This window comes from Hippocampus guttulatus, chromosome 8 (assembly GCF_054856545.1).
Source record: "Hippocampus guttulatus isolate MCC_2025c chromosome 8, RoL_Hgut_1.0, whole genome shotgun sequence".
In the NCBI taxonomy this organism is placed as follows: Eukaryota; Metazoa; Chordata; class Actinopteri; order Syngnathiformes; family Syngnathidae; genus Hippocampus; species Hippocampus guttulatus.
The window spans coordinates 9666965-9684407 of record NC_141268.1 but is presented as its reverse complement, the minus strand read 5'-3'; the positions used below and the strand labels follow the sequence as shown (position 1 = coordinate 9684407).

Sequence of the window (17443 nt, the reverse complement as noted above, 5' to 3'; positions counted from 1 at the left end):
TAATACCATAATCAAATAAATCTACAACCCCCGTCGCCCCCACAGATTTTTCATGTAACTTCAAATCACTTTCCTGTGATCTGACAAAAACAGAGTTAGCCCATTCTAGTTCTCAGTGGCTCCATTTACGTGCAGGGAATTTAATACACACACATTTGCATTGCACCTGCCACCACACTTATGCATTTATACAGTAGTGCCGCGGCCACTCCAGACTTGCTGGACAAGTGCTCTAATACTGTGATATCCCCTTGGCGAGACTGACAGGACTGTGTGTGCACGTGTATGTAGGTGCATGTGTGTGTGTGTGTGTGTGTAAGCGCCCCTTCGTGGCATTTACAAGTTGTGGACAGCTGAAGTGCACGACGAGATCTCTATTTAGCACTTGCAACCTAATTATCATACATACATGTCAAGCCAGCGGCGAATACTTGCAATTACCACCACCGGGCTGCCCATGTCATTTAGCCACTTGCTAAGTTTACACTCCAAATCCCCAAAGGTGACTCGGGGGCTTAAACAGTTCCCTGCTGCCCTTTTAACACTTGCACGGTCACATAACGGTCCTGCCAATAGAAAACGGACGCTTTCATCTCAGGGCCAACGTGACTTTTTTCAGCGCTCGTCACATGAACAGCAGCAACATGATCGTCTGGCTCCACCAGAGGCCGGGTCATAGGCGTTGAGTGGAAGAATTAGCATCAACATGTTGCGATTCTTTTTTCTGAAACACCACAAGATGCCGTAAAATTACACCAAACACATATGAGTCGAAATAGGTAAAAGTGAGCAAAAAACGGATTATCGGCATAATCATTTAGAGACATGGGAGTGATTATTTTGTAGTGTATGGGGTGTTAAATCGGAGTTTTGAAAATGGTTCAGATGGACAATCTGAAATGCTAAATCTGTTGAATATTTATGATGGCAAATATTGAGTGGTCAACACTGAGTTGGGTCGAGCCACAGTGATTTTTGTGGAAAAATTTATTTTTTATATTTTAAAAAAATGTTATCAGATGTGCTGCTTGTTTGTTATATCTTCTATTATTTATAAACGGCATGGTATATTTTAAAGACCTACCAGTGACAGAAAGGTCAAAAAGAGGGACACTTCATATTTTCAGTTGTATTATTATTTTATGTTAAATGTTCTGTGCAGGTGCAGCTGTGATGAAAGCGCTATACAAATAAAGATTTATTGTATTGTATATATACATATACAGCACTTGTATATTTCCACATATACATATACACATACATATATACATATACATCCATCCATCCATTTTCAACACCGCTTATCCTGAATAGGGTCGCGGGGAGTGGCTGGAGCATTGTTCAGTTGACTTCGGGCCGAAGGCAGACTACACCCTGAACTGGTCGCCAGTCAGTCACAGGGCACATACAGAGTCAAGCGACCATTCACACCCACATTCACACCGCCACTGAGTGGGAACCAATCCCATGTTGCCCGCACAAAAGCTCGGCGCGTGTACCAGTATGCCATCAACAAGATAAATAGATAGATACCTGTAGATCGACTTTTTTTTCTATACTGTACATGTGTTTCATATTGTAAATGACACAAAAGGCATAAATGTCTAATTTATACACATTTTACGAATATTGCACATTTGCCCATTGCACTGTATTCTCCAAGTCCGCATGCCAAACAACAGCATTTATAAACATAAAAGGAATAATTATAGTTGCAATAGAGTAATTAAAATGTGTTTGTTTGCAGAGAATGGGGGTCAAAAAACAGCCTTTTCCAAGCACTCGTACTGTAGTCAGTGTATAAAGGAGTTCCCTTGCGTTCCAGTAAGTTTAATTACGTGGCTTTGAATGGCAGTTATTCCTGCTGTAATTCCCGGTTGTACTTCTAATATAATGCATTTCATAGCCAGCGCCGCTTTTAAAATAAGCTCCATCTTTGGGAAGAAGGCTTTTTCGTGTTTGCTTTGCTCTGTTATTAACGTCCTACGCGTCCACAATTGTTTCTGTCGCAGTGGGGTATTTTGGTCCACTTTGGTTTGTTTTGGTTTGGTGCTGGGCTGGCCCGAACTAACCAGCATGTGTTCTTGTGTTTGGGCTGCCGGCAGGTCGGTGGCGTAAGGGGAGCAGTCGGCCGTCTCTGAGCTCCGATGCCAGTGGACATGCAGCCACACCAGGGGCTGTATCGCTATGACACCTCGCCCGGACAGCCCTCCAGAGGGTAAGAAGTCATGTTTGGGAAAATGTAGACTATTAACTAATTCAGGATATTCTTGACCAAGTTTTGGCAACTTATTGAAGCATTTATTGTGATTTTAAGGACAATTAGGCCTTCATTTGGGGAAATAAAAATGTAACTTTCTTCAGGAAAGACACTCTAAAATTTTGACTGTAAATTGTCCCTAAGTGTAAGTGTGAGCACGGATGGTTGTTTGTCTATGTGTGCCCTGCGATTGGCTGGCAACCAGTTCAGGGTGTACCCCTCCTACTGCCCGTAGACAGTTGGGAAAGGCTCCAGCACACCCCGCGACCCTTGTGAGGACAAAGCGGATCGGAAAATGGATGAATGGATGAGACAATTACAGTGATGACAATTATAATAATGCAACCAAAACCAAAACAAAAGGACACGAATATGACAATGGACTTTTTTGGTAGCGGTTCACCCCAAAACTCCTTCAGTCACCTTTAAATCACATTCAAAGTGATAAAAAACAGAATAGTGTCTCCATACTGCTTTACCTCCAACATAATTTTTCCTTGCATCACCATAGCTTCACATAGGTGATGGTGACATCTTAGGAGATGCTCAGAACCTGCTTCTTTCTATTCTGAAGGTGACGCTGCAATTGTTGTGGGGCGAGCTTAGCCTTCACACCCCCGCTTTTTGCTCTCCGCACCAAGCCTCCCTACCCTCCCTCGGTTCCCCATGCCACCCAGGTTGCGGGGCGGACTCGGCCTTTCTGACAGCTGCTAATTACAGGCTGACCGGCCCCTGCTGCGCTCTGCATGACTGCCCCACGGCCCCGCTCAGGTTACCGTATTGAGCTAACGGGCCGATCCGTAGAGGAAGATAGAAAGAGATTGGTGAAGAGAGAGATCGGAGGGGGCAGAGGGAGGAACTGAACAGATTGAATGGCAGAAGAGAAAAGGGGAGCTGGGTTGCATTCTGGGGCAGGGTGGGGGGCAGTTGTGGATTAGAAGGTGCAGATTAAGCTCCAGTGGGGAATACATGTTGTGCTGAAAGACTCGTAGATCTGAAAGAGAGAATTAGGACAAGATGGATGGATGGATGAGAGACGGTCTCTTTTTGGAGAGACAAAGACAAACACGTTTTTTTTGGAATAATGTTGAAAGTCAAGGGAGACTGGAAAGTTCCCTTCTCCAAGCAGGGATGGGAAATACCCACAGAGCTTCTTTTCCATCAACCGGGAGAAAAATAATGACAGTCCGCTCTCTAGTGTGGAGGAGGAAACATGACAGCTGAGCCCATGCTGGACCAGTATGGTGCACACGTTTTCAACCTAGTGGTTGGATGCCATTCAAAGGTATTTGATTCAAGCGTCCATTTCTATAGCACTTGTCCTCATTATACACGCAGGTGAAGCAGAGTTTATCCAAGCTGTCTGTTGGTGAGACATGTGGGGATCACCACAGATGGTCGGCGGCAATTGCAGGCCACAGATGGACAAACAAGCATTTACACTCACATTCACTGTACATCTTGAGTCTTCATCGCTAGCTGAGTTTGGGAAAGAGAAACTGATAATGCACTTGAATGGATCCCTTAGGTAACTTAAAAAAATATGCAAGTCAGTTTTAACAAAATACATGTAAATGTTGAAATGCATTTTGGGTGATGGATGTATGGCCGAGTAGGTGTCTGTAGAATGCTTTGTAACTGCTGACGACTTCCAAAACAAATCAAGACGAGGCAGTCTATGGAAAAGGAATGCTTATGCTCCTTCTTTTAAGTGTTTGGTGACATGCAACTGGTAATTTTATATTAGTACAGAGTTTGAGTGGTTTTGCAATTTGCGACTTTTATTAACTGTGTTTTACTTTGTCTTTGATCCTGATTCCATGCTATTCTGGATTTTTTTTTTTTTTTTTTTTTTACAGCTTACTGCCCCCGGACCAGTACAGCAATATCCCCTCGTTGCGAGCTCCGCTCCTCAACGGCCCTCCCCAGGACTGCAGAGCCATGTACAATCCCATGACTCCCGGCATGGCTCACGGATCGGGCCCGGGACCTGCGCAGAGTATCGGCCATTGTTTAGATCAATACATGAGGCCCCCCCAGGCCCCACTGCCCCTTGGAATGATGGGCCACAGGACCATGGCATCCACGGAAGCTCCATGTAAGGGTTCTTTGATGGGCACTCTGGTAACACTTAGGTTTTTGTCAGAGTGTTGTTTTAGGTCGGAGGTTGGCAGGCAATTTATACAAAAATTGAATTCAATAGGCTTTATTTTTGTGACCGGTGCAAATCCTGCGCTGCGCGGAGGCGGGTTTAACCTGTTGGTAATTCGCAGACGAGCACAGGCCATTTTTTTTCAAAGAGCGGGAGGACTGCGCCGCTGTGGGATTTACGCAATTCACCCAAAATTTGGCATGAATATTCATCTTGTCAGGACAGACAAAAAAAAAAAATAGGACCTAAACTGTGAAATGCACAGGAAGTTGGCCCTTTTGGTCAAAAGTGTCATTTTTCAGGGAATTTGCTCATTTCCAGGGATCAATCATACCTGAACTCATTCTTCAAGGGAATGAAGTCGATCGCCACACAAATTTACCCTTACATACTTGATGGGTGATGGTGAAAGAAACTCAAATACCCAGAACTTCCAACATCTTATAGAAAGTATTCACACAAGACTGAAAGCTGGGCGAGAAATTCCACACTGATTTATTGTTGTGGCGTGGTGCAAGAATGTAATCGGTTAGGTTCCTCCTACTATGCCGTTAAGTATTTTGAAATGTAGTTATTGCCTGGATAAAGGTTATTTGAGGACATTTCTGTTTCAGTGGCAAGTAAAGAAGGACCTTGACTATTTTCACAGGCAACAGCGCCCCCTACTGTACCCAGAACAATATGATGTCCTCCCATCACAACTTCTGCCATTCGGCCTCGGATCAGATCGGCTCAGGTGACGGTAAGAGACCAAAAATAACAAACACGTCAATTATGAGCCGATTTATTTTGAACGACACCACCCTGAAGCAGGCTCCAGGTTCTCCACCCCACGCTCCATGCTGAAGCTGAGTAAGAAGCGAGCTTTGTCCATCTCGCCACTGTCCGACCCCAGCGTGGACCTGCAGACGGTCATCCGGACTTCACCCAACTCCCTGGTTGCCTTCGTCAACGCTCGTTGCACACCCAACGGGGCCAGCTCGTACGGCCATTTGTCTGTCAGTGCCATGAGGTCAGATGTCATTGAACATACGAGATACTGATGTCTTGTATAACTTGGAAATATACACGGTTCATTTTGGGGGGAAAAAATCCTGGCATTGTTTTCTTCTTGACCTTTCTTCCTTCCGAGCTGCTTTTATTCTTATTCACATCTTCCCTTCCCTTGATTAAAGTTCGCTTCCTGCCTTCCTTCATTCACTCCTTTAATTCCTTTTCTATTTTTTTTCTTTTTGTACTCTGGCCTTCCTTCATTGAAAGTTACTTCATAATCATGCAGCCTTTCTTCCACCCTTCTGTCCTTCCTTGTCTTCCCTTTCTTCCTTCCATCACACCTGTTTTGATTCTTGCGTCTCTACTTCCATCCTTTCTTTACTGAAACATTTTTCTGACTTCCTTCCTTTGTTCCTTCCTAGCCTCCTTCCTTTGACCTCTTTCCTGCTTCCTTTTCGTTTGATGTTGTTTTTTCATTCATCCATCCTTACGGTCTTCCTACCGTGGCTTAAACCAACTCCATGCTGAATTCTATCCTTCCTTGCCTCCTTTCTTCCTTCCATGACACTTTTTTTTTTATTCTTGCATCCTTACTTCCATCCTTCCTTTGCCAAAAACGACTTTTCTGCACTTGTTCCTTCCCTTGGTCCCGCCTTGCCTGTATCCTTTCAGACCTCTTTTTTACCTACCTTCCTTCATTCACTCCTCCTTTCCTTGCATCCTTCCCTCCTTCTGCCATACCTATTTGTTATTCTTGCTTCGTTCGGTCATTTGTTCCTCCTTTCTCTCCTTCCTTCCTTCCTTCCTTGCTTGCCTCCGTCCCTTCAGATCTGCTTCTATTCATACATCTTTACATCCTTCCATTTCTTTGACCTATTTTTCTCCCTTCTCTTTGCCTCCATCATTCTACCTCAGACCTTCTCTTTCCTTTTTTTCTCTCCTCTCTCCTCCCTACCTGTGCACATTCTCTCCTTCTTCCCCGCTTTTTATTTTGCATACTTCCTTCCTTCACTTAACACGACTCTTCTATTTTGCTTTATAATCCCCTTTGTTCTCAATTCAACTTATTTCCTACTTATTGCTGAAACAGAAATTGTTCAAAGAAAAGAGAGAGGGGGAGAGAGTTATTGTTGTGATCACTGCTTGTTTGTTAGCAGGCTTACGAAAAACTGATCAATAAATTTGTTAAGTGAGCCTTGGAAGAACCCCTCTTTAAAATGCTGATAAATTCCACCAGGTGGAGTGAAAGGTTGTAATTAACCAACTTCTCCACTCAGCAGCGCTACAGTACTGTGATTCTGCCTTTCCCAAATTTTTTCGTTTGTTGGAATTTTAAGAGTCTCACAAGGGTGATGGTGCGTGTTGGAGCCCATCCCAACCGTCTTTGGGCAGTTGGTGGGGGACCACACCCTGAACTGGTTGCCAGCCAATCGCACGGCACACATAGACAAACAACATTCTGCGCTCACACTCACAATTAGGGACAATTTAGAGTGGTCCATTAACCTGCCACATGTATTTTTGGAGCGTGGACCCGGAGAAAACCCACACAGGCACAGGGAGAGCTTACAAACTCCACACAGCAAGGCCGGAGCTGGTATCGAACTCTGCATCTCTGCACTGTGAGACAGATGTGCGAACCAGTCGACCATTATAATGACACTCATTGATAATTCAAACTTGATTATTTCTAGTGAATTAGAATGAATAGACCCCTTGACACTTTTAACCATGGGCGCCTTCTGGAGTGGCACACCATGCATCCCAGATTTGTATTTTGATTTAATGGTGTGTGAGTATTGTGTTTTTATGAAAATATCATATTTAACAGTGTTATTAGGCAAAGCATCCACCCAGCCATTTTCTGAACCACTTAATCCTCACAAGGGTCACGGCGCATGCTGGAGCCTATCCCAGCTGTCTTCGGGTAGTGGGCAGGGGACACCCTGAACCGGTTACCAGCCAATCGCAGGGCACACAGAGACGAACAACCATCAGCGCTCACACTCACACCGAGGGACAATTTAGAGTGTTCAATCAGCCTGCCATGCATGTTGTTGGAATGTGGGAGGAAACCGGAGTACTCGGAGAAAACCCACGCAGGCACGTGGAGAACAGGCAAACTCCACTAGGCCTGAGCCGGCATCGAACCCTGCACCTCCATGTGCTAAACACTGGCTCACCGGGCCGCCTTTAGGCACAGCAAATCTTTATTTATTTATTTTTAATGAATCAATCATTTAGCCTATGCATTACTAATTATAGGTACTATTATACCAGACTGGATTTCCATATTCCCACCACAATTTGGTATTCCATGCACTTCACTTTTTACCAGTTGTGTAATTTGAGTGAAATGGTGGCCTTCATCGCAGTGGTCCCCATGGTAACAATACATGTTTAGTTTTACCTTCATGGACCCAAATCCAAAATTTAAAACTGCCACTATTGTTTTTCATGAATGTGTTCCCCCGCAGTCCATCCCAGGGCTATTCCAGCAACATGAACTGCCAATCCAGGTCTCAGGCCTCCATTTACGGGGGAGTAGGTGGGGGTGCACCTCACATACCGGGCCCCTGCCAGGCTTCCCGACTACCCGCCCACAATCCTCGTCTCCACGCTCCGCCCAAACACGGACAAGTAAGACTTCACCTAGCTTAGCTCAGCTTGATATATTATCTATTTGACGTCTGCTTCCGACACCTGAGGGGAAGCACGATACCACAAAAGCGACAAGAGTGGTCAACGCTGAGTTATATCTGTTGTATGTTGTAGCTAAAGACAGAGCCTGGGCTGGGAGTGGTGATGGATGGCATAAATGTGAAAAGCCTGGAGGAGAGGTCTGAGGGAGATGTGGCCAGCCCTTCCTCCACTAGTACTCAGGTACTAAAACATGCTTACATCCTTCCAACGGTTGACTGTGAAATACAGTCGCTGGTTACAATATTAGGTCCAAACAAGCACAATATTTTAAGTACACTTGTAGTAATTTCGTCATATTTTGAATAACTCTTGATATATTTATATTAGTTTATATTATGCTTCAACATGTTTTTAATGGGGGAATAACTATAATTATTTTCATAATTTCTATATATTCAAAAATGGTTAAATATTCAGTCATGCATTTTCCGATCCGCTTCATCCTGACAAGGGTTGCGAGGGGGTGCTGGAGCCTATCCCAGCCGTCATCGGGCAGTGGGCGGGGGACACCCTGAACCGGTTGCCAACCAATTGTAGGGCACACAGAGACGAACAACCATCCGCGCTCACACTCACACTTGGGGACAATTTAGAGTGCTCAAACAGCCTGCCATGCATGTTTTTGGAATGTGGGAGGAAACCGGAGTACCCGGAGAAAACCCACACAGGCCCGGGGAGAACATGCAAACTCCACACAAGGAGGCCGGAGCTGGGATTGAACCCACGACCTTAGCACTGTGAGGTTGATGCGCTAACCACTGGACCACCCTGGTTAAATGTATATTATTTACAATTAGCATTATTGTGTGTGTGTGTGTGTTGATTACAAATCAAGCAAGAAAAAAAAAGTTATAAAGTTAATGTTTCATCAGGACCCCCTCTTGGGTCTCCTGGACGGCCGAGACGACATAGATAAGGAGGATGGCAAGCCCGAACCGGAGGCCGTCTACGAAACCAACTGCCGCTGGGAGAGCTGCAACAAGGAGTTTGACACGCAGGACCAACTCGTTCATGTAAGAACCAGTTCAATTGAAAGCAAAAACGAATGCCTCCAAAATCCAAGTATTTTTTTCCCCCTTCCTCACATGCAGCACATCAACAACGAGCACATTCACGGCGAGAAGAAAGAGTTTGTGTGCCACTGGCAGGAGTGTTCTCGCGAGCAACGGCCCTTCAAGGCCCAGTATATGTTGGTTGTCCACATGCGCAGGCACACAGGGGAAAAGCCACATAAGTGCACTGTGAGTAAATGAAAAAAAACCTCATCAGGTCGGTATGCTGATATATGCCTTAAAGCTGACACATTATGCTTCTTTCACAATTTAAATCAGTTCTCAATTGTCTTAATATTGTCTGTGACGTGCTTTCATCAAAATAAGAATAAGAATTACACGTACACACTTTATTTTTTGTTTAGCTGAAACGAGCATGGTTTGAAGCCATAGTCTTCCCCACCATGTACTAATCGTCTAAGGCAGGGGTGTCCCGAGGGCCGCTGTTCTGCCTGTTTTCCGGCTCTCCCAGGAGCAACACACCTGATTCAAATCATCAGGATCCTTTGAATGCTGCTTCAGAGCTGGCTGACGAGCTGATCCTCTGAATCAGGTGTGTTGCACCCGGGAGAGATGGAAAACAGGCCCGCCAGGCCCGGAGCTGGCCATGCCTGGTCTAAGGGATGGAGCTAGAGGGTTGGATGAGGCTGACAGCTCTTTCTTGTGGAGGCTAAGCACAAAGTGTGGAAAAAAGTGAGCACTCATAAATTGAAATTGAAGCATTTTCACCCGGGGAAGGAGCATTGCATACACAAGACTTCATGCACTTGTCCGGATCCATGTATGCGGTGCATGCAGCTGACGTAACGGCATACACAAATGCTCCCTGCCCCCACTGTGTCAATAACATTACAGACCAATTAAGTAAGAGGTATGTGCTGCTTATCAGAAGTAAGCTATTAGCTCACGCTAATCGATACACCCAACAACACACCTCGCAGCTTTCTAACATTTTGGCTTTGACACTGTGTCTCTATAGTCCAGTCATTGCTTGGGAGTGGCTCAGGATCTTTGCACACCCGAGCTTCTGAGTTAAAGAACGTTTTTTGTTATTAAGCCACAGTGTTGTAATTAATGAAACTTCAGAACAATTCTCTCCCAGTTGGGGAAATCGGCGCCTTCCTTGAATAGTGGGCAGGTAGTCCAGAGACCCTATTTTTATGCAAGCCATTAAAAAAGTCACCTTGACATTAAATGTCCCCTTTCAACCTTCGCCGATTATATACAAATGATTATAGGAGCACTTTTGTTTCAGTTCGAAGGGTGCAACAAGGCATACTCCCGTCTGGAGAACCTGAAGACGCACCTGCGCTCTCACACTGGGGAGAAACCCTACGTGTGTGAACACGAGGGTTGCAACAAGGCCTTCTCCAATGCCTCCGACCGGGCTAAGCACCAGAACCGTACCCACTCCAATGAGGTAGTTATCCAAACCGATCGTAAAGCACTCTGGCGGAATGTAACTTTTCTGTCCTGACTCGGACTTTGCCGTGGTCCAGAAACCCTACGTTTGCAAGATTCCCGGCTGTACCAAGCGATACACGGACCCGAGCTCGTTACGTAAACACGTGAAGACGGTGCACGGGCCCGAGGCCCACATTACCAAGAAGCACCGAGGTGACACGGGCCCTCGGCCGCCTGGCTCAGCCATGACCGCCGGAGCTCCAGGCACCGAATTGCTGCTGGAGAAGGAGGAGAAACGACGGGAGGACTGCAAACTGATGGCACCCGATAGCGCTCTAGTGAGTGTCTTTTCGTCTCTCGCTCTTGTGTCCCGGCTCGCACTTATTCCTAGGCGCATAAGTATCATTAGTCCATGTGGAAAAATGATCAGCACAAAATCTGTCATGATCACCAAATATCTGCAATATCAAATTAAATATATATGATGTAAAATTCCGTAATATAGACTGGGAAAATTTAACCACCATATGGCAAAGGACCAATGTACAGTCTATTTGTGGTTTGCTATTCATGAATTAATTCCAATCCATTCGTGGGTTTTTTCCGTGGAAGCTATCCTCACTACACTCGACCGAGAGACCAAAATCTTAGTTTGTTGGGGAGGAGCTAAATTTGGCCTGGGTTGTAAGTGGAAGTTAAGGAGAGTCTTCCCTGCACATGCACGCAGGCTTCGGGAGTAAAGGAATATGTGTATGTACCGGCATTACGTATTCAGGATACAACAACAACAAAAAAATGGATATGATCATTTCTGAAATAGTTACGGTTCAAACTGTTTACAGAACAATTATTACAGCAAAGTGTTCGCATATTTGTTTTTGCAAATCTGTTTCAGAAATCCCAGCCAAGCCCTGGTGGCCAATCGTCCTGCAGCAGCGAACGTTCCCCGCTCGGCAGCACCAACAACAACGACAGCGGTGTGGAGATGAACCTGAATGCGGCAGGCAGCCTGGAAGACCTCACAGCCTTGGAAGATGGCGGAACGACCGGAGGAGGCGGAGGAGAGCCAGGAAGTGGGTCAGCGACGATGGGAATGTCGGCTCAGGCTCTCAAGAGGCTGGAGAACCTCAAGATCGATAAACTGAAGCAAATCCGCCGATCGACACCTCCTAGCCGCTGTCTCCCCAACAAGCTACCTGCACTTCCATGTATGTGCTGTGTAACCTTGACATACCCTTCATATTGTAAAGGAAATACTGTACAGTAAATGTTTATTGCTACCTTCGCCAAAGCGAGAAGATTCTAGATTGTCCCTTGTTGGCAAGTTGCTTTGTTTTTTTGCATGGTTCTGTGAAAGCTATGTAACCGATTCCCTCGCTATTTAAATGTTGGTGCAAGTCTGGATAAATCCCAATTGACTTGTTAAAAATATTTTCAATATTTGATGTGAATGTCATTGACGATGGCATAGTTCACACGCCTACCTTGCGTGCAGTAGCATGGGTTCAAATGCCACTCTGTAATGGTGGGAATCTGAATGTGCTTTTCTGTGTCCATATGTGCCGTGTGATTGATCAGCTACAGGTCTGGGTAGCATGGTGAATGACTAGTTAGCGCATCTGTTGTACAAGTTAAAGCCCTGTGGATGGTTGTTTGTTTACATGTACCCTGCAACTATTTCTGAGCTATTTTGTCTGCATTTTCAGGTTCGGGTGATTCTTTGGGAATGTGTGGCCCTTCTCCCCTCCTTTCAAATCGGCGCGTCATGGAGCTATCCAACCATGACCTCGGAGGCGGGGCCTCGATGGGCACCAATCCAAACGATCGCAGAGGTAGCGGGACAAGCAGCCTGAGCTCCGCCTATACCGTGAGCCGCCGCTCCTCCATGGTATCGCCCTACTTATCCAGCCGCCGCTCCAGCGATGTCTCTCAGATGGGCGCCGCAGCAGGCGGTGCATGCCACCTCCTTGGCCAAGATCAGAGTATCGGGGTTCCGCTCTCCCCCGAGAACTGTCGTAGAGGAGCAACGTGTCCTGGCGGTGGTGCACTGCCGGGTCTTTCTAATCTGACACCAGCCCAGCAGTACAGCCTGAAGGCCAAGTACGCCGCAGCCACTGGTGGCCCACCACCAACTCCCTTACCTGGGATGGATCAACCAGCCACTCCCGGGAGAAGAGGAGGTGTCTTGGGTGACTTCCAAGGGCAACCTCTGCCTCCTTTCCTTCAGCAATGTGGTCAACGTCGACACAGCGCCAACACCGAGTACGGCACGGGTGTGATCTACCCTCAACTGGCTCCAGGCAACACCAATAGAAGGGCTAGTGATCCGGTAAGATCGGCAGCAGCAGACCAGCTCGCCCTCCCGAAACGGTTCAACAGCCTCAACAATGTATCCATGATGGCCCGAAAAAACGCCTTGCAACACCAGGACCACCGCTGCACAAGCATCGGTCGCCACATGTATTCCCCTCTTCCCCTGAGCATTACAGAGAATGTCATAATGGAGTCCATGGGTATGGAGCCCCAGCTACCCCCTTTGGATGTCAGAGACCGTTCCATGATGGATCCACCTAGTGAGAGGGGCTTTGTGGGATACCATCAGCAGCAGACACTCGGAGGAGGTGGTGGACCACTTTCAAATCAATTATCTCCAAACCATGACCCCCTGGGCTGCCCGGACCAAAGTTACATTAAGGGACATTACCAGAACCAAGGGGAAGTCACTCCAAGGGTCAATCCTTTGGGTCAAGCAAGGCCTGCTCACCCAGAGGGAATGTCTAATACACTTCTTCAACAGGCCGAGTACAGTATGAGCAACTGTCAGCTCAGCCCGTCAGGACACCACTACCCGATCTTGGGGCAGGGGAGTGAGGCCGGAAATGGTCAATGGCGCGATGGTCACAACGCGGTTCAAAGCTCTCTCCAGGACCAGCGTAGTTTGTCGTATTCAGAAGCAAGAATGCCGCCTCAACAGACCCAAATCCACTTCAACAATCAGACAGGCCTTTACAAAAATCCAGAGGAGGTACATAAACTCAACATCAAGCCTGAGCAGCAGTTCCACCCTGGCATGGGGAGTGCTGATGCCTGTCAAAGTGCTAAACTTCAGCAGCAGCGGCTACTCCTCCAGCACGTTCAGGGTTATGCCCCGCACACTGGCGGCCGAGCTATGATGAGGAGCTCAAACAGCATGAGCTGTGACTTTCAAGGACAGAACCAGACCTCCTTCTCCAGTGGTGGGGGCTTGAATTTGGGATGCACTGGTACCGCTCTTTCTGAAGGACAGAGATCCGAAACCCCCATGATGCAGGTAAAGGAGATGATGGTGAGAAACTATGTACAGTCCCAGCAAGCGCTCATGTGGGAGCAGCAACAAGAACAGCAGCAGAGTCCAATAAAGCCACCTTCACTCTCTGAGAACGTGGATCTGGCCGGCCAGGCATCAATGATACAACACAGTCCTCAGCACCCAAATCAGAACATGTACTCAAACCAGTCATACACCCCCTACCCCAACCAGAATCTTGTCATGAGCCCTCCAACACACAGCCGTGGTTCCGGATCAGCCGCAACTAATGACCAACAGATGATAGGGCTCCAGGGCTCTTGCTACAGTCAGGAGATGGCGGTCCCAAGACCACCTCCTCAAGGACGGAAACCTCTGAGTCGCCAGAACAGCTTGTCACAAGTTGGAGGAGGCTACATGGGGAGTCCACAACAGCACAGCCCAGCACACTCCACTTCCAGCCCGAGAAGAGCCATCCGGCTGCCTCCAGTCCAGCACACACAGCAACCACAGCATGAAATGTTCCCCCCTTCGAATAATAATGTTTACTACTCGGGCCATATCCACATGGACATGGAGAAACACATGGATACCCAGAATGGACATTGTCTCCCCCAGCAACACAGCATGGGAGCCAACGTAGACCCAACGGCTGGTACAAAATCTGCCCCCATGGCTCCCTATTCTGAGGCCGGCCCCATCCCTAACGCCCTAGAAAACCTGGACCTGGACAACGCGCGCATAGACTTTACCTCCATTATTGATGACGCGGAACCCTCTTCCTTCAGTCCGCTCAACAATCCCATTCAGGGTCAGCCGGGGTGTTCCTCCCAGACATCATCACGTCTCACCACTCCACAGACCCCCGTCACCCTGTCCAACATGGCGGTGGGTGACATGACATCCATGCTCACCTCACTAGCGGGGGAGAATAAGTACCTAAACACTTTATCGTAAAAGACGACACCAGACCAACAATCAAAGAACCTTGTTTTTATGTTGCCTAAAAGCCACGGTTCTCCAGCACATACTTGTCCTGTTTGGGGAAATATACTTTCCCCCCCCCCCCCCCCCCCAATTTTGTTTAATGGATTATGTGTCAGGGACAAGGCCTTAAATCCTTTGAACGCGTGTTTCTCAATGTAAGGACATGAGACTGACAGAGATTGTTTACCAACTGGATACCTTTGCTGCACGGACAATAATATGGACTCGAGTGACTCCGTCAGGACTTTAAAACCAAAGGTGCCTACTTTTTCCGTTGCTGCCTTTCTATGCAAGTGTATCTGTGCCATGTGAGTTAGAATTTGAAATTCTCTTGAGTTGCAATGTAACTCAGACTCAGATGTCGCATATATTCTTCCATTACTTTGTCCTTTTCAGTGTTGGAAACAGCTGCTTGCATTATTTCCCAAAAACGGGGCATTCCAGTGGCAACGATGGTTACTAGAAGGATACAATGTATATAACTGATACATACATTTATGCTGTAATATGTTGTGTATACGGCAATAAGACGGCGGGCAAACCTTTTGTCTCGTGATGATGCTTTTTGTTTGTCAACGTTCACGATGCTTTTTATTTGTCAAAGTTCACATCGATGTTCATACATTATGATGAAGTTCTTTTCGTGGTCGGGGTAGATACAAACATGTACTTCGTACTACTAACAATCTAAGTAGTAGGTATCAGTAGCCCAGCAGTATTTCCACACAGTGTATTGAACGGTACACGTGTAGCCGATAACACAGACACTCAGGTTGCTGTTTTAAAATGACAGAATTGCCTTTTCGAAAAGAATTTGCACTCCAGACATTAATTGATAGGTGTTACGAGAGCAGCTGTATTGCCTGTGGGAAGCTATTCCCTTCTGAAGTTGATTTTGCATTCGATGACAGGCATTTGAAAACATTTTAATTGTCGTGTCCAAAAATATTTTAATACAGAAAGCATTTGATAGGTGGGAGCAGGAAAGTTGCGCACTCCATTCTTCTCTCAATGGCTTGAATTAATCAACTATCAATGAGTGGTCCACCAGTTGATATGTAATCAGCCAAGGCGGCAAAGGATGAAGGCTATTTTAAATTAAACAAATCAGTTGGTACATGCCGACCGTTTACTGAGAAAACAAAAATGGTACATGACATAACACGGGCAGCACGGTGGACTAACTAGCATGTCTGCTTCACACTTCGGCGGATTGATGTTCGAATCAGTCCACATGTGCTTTCGTGGGTTTTCTCCGACTACTCCAGCTTCCTCCCACTTTCCAAAAACATTTTTAATAGGTTCATTTCCAACTCTAAATTGTCCATAGGTGTGTATGTGAATGGGAATGGTTTCTTTGTCTTTCTGTGCCTTGCGATTGGCCGGCGACCTGTCCAGGGTGGACCACGCTTCTCCCGCCAAAAGTCAGTTGGGATAGGCTCCAGTTCACCCAAGGTATTAAAAAAAAAAAAAAAAAAAAAACAGATGGCTAGACGAACACTGCAATTGCAATAAAAACACGGTGCATTGAGGTACGCCTTTGCCAATCGGGAAACACATCATTCACACTGTGGCTTTGCACTGACCGCAGGCTGTTAGCATTAGCATCACTGCAATAACATTAAATTCTATCATTTTTTTGGTCATGCAACACAGCAGCTGGACTTTGAAGGCCATGTATAAACGGATTGTAGAATATGAGTGAGCTACCAAAGACACTTTTACCGCCTGAGCGAAAACACTGCTTTGAACACTAACAATAATTAAGCATGGAACCATAGCGCAGTTCATTAGAATGTACAAGATGTTTTGTATGATTTTTTTAAATGAATGAATTTCATGGTTGATGCCTTTGACATGTGCATGTGTGTTTGGTTTGCATCCTTTCTTTGGGACTTTTTTGCTGGCAAAAGTATACAGTATCACCTTAAGCAAAAGTAAAGGCTATGAGAGTATGTAGCAATAACTATAATAGATTAAAAAGCCAAGTGGTATATTTTCTGTACAATTTTTCTACTTTTTTTTATACAAATGTCCTATATTTTGCTGGTATGAATAAAGATGTTCAGTTTGCAATGAATGCACCCTGTGTGGGCAGCTTTTTTTTTTCCCCCCCAAGGGAACATGTGAAAATTTGACTTTTTACTGTCTTGTATACAAATACTGAGTGCCTGTCCACTTATCAAGTGTGAAATTAAACCACAAGTGAGATCACTATATATACACAACCACCCCCGCATTGGGTTTCTTCCCTATGACATGATCGGCTAGACTGGGTGTGGATCCAGGGCCACTTTCAAGTGACCTCACTTTTCGAAATAATATCACACAGAAAGACCCACTTTACCCACAGTAAAAGTCTCAAAGGGCTTCACTGGCCCACACAAAAATCAATGACATTCTCTGGTCTAGTGCCCACAACTGGGCAAGGAAAAACTCAGAGAATACTAATTTAGGGGAAGAAACTTTGGGAAAGGATAACAGCAACCGAACAGGAAAGTGGTGGGGTCGGAGAGAGGAGACGCGGCGGTAAAATAGGCCAAAATACAGACATCTGGGATTGTGGCACGGTGTGGTTTAACCAAATGTACAAGTGTCGAAATAAG

At 46.1% G+C, this 17443-nt stretch overlaps 1 protein-coding gene across 1 annotated transcript in view; it reads left to right on the top strand.

Annotated features, from left to right (window-relative positions):
- gli1 (GLI family zinc finger 1) overlaps positions 1–16917 on the top strand; it is a 61246-nt gene extending 44329 nt beyond the window's left edge. The window contains exons 2-13 of the mRNA XM_086118426.1: positions 2106–2218; positions 4120–4358; positions 5062–5154; positions 5226–5424; positions 7883–8045; positions 8181–8288; positions 8981–9121; positions 9200–9349; positions 10416–10580; positions 10660–10902; positions 11460–11772; positions 12271–16917. Of these exons, the coding sequence (XP_085974552.1) occupies positions 2148–2218; positions 4120–4358; positions 5062–5154; positions 5226–5424; positions 7883–8045; positions 8181–8288; positions 8981–9121; positions 9200–9349; positions 10416–10580; positions 10660–10902; positions 11460–11772; positions 12271–14807 (4422 nt within the window). The 5' untranslated portion in view covers positions 2106–2147 and the 3' untranslated portion in view covers positions 14808–16917. The remainder of the gene's footprint in view (positions 1–2105; positions 2219–4119; positions 4359–5061; positions 5155–5225; positions 5425–7882; positions 8046–8180; positions 8289–8980; positions 9122–9199; positions 9350–10415; positions 10581–10659; positions 10903–11459; positions 11773–12270) is intronic.
- Positions 16918–17443: the final 526 nt, after the last annotated feature.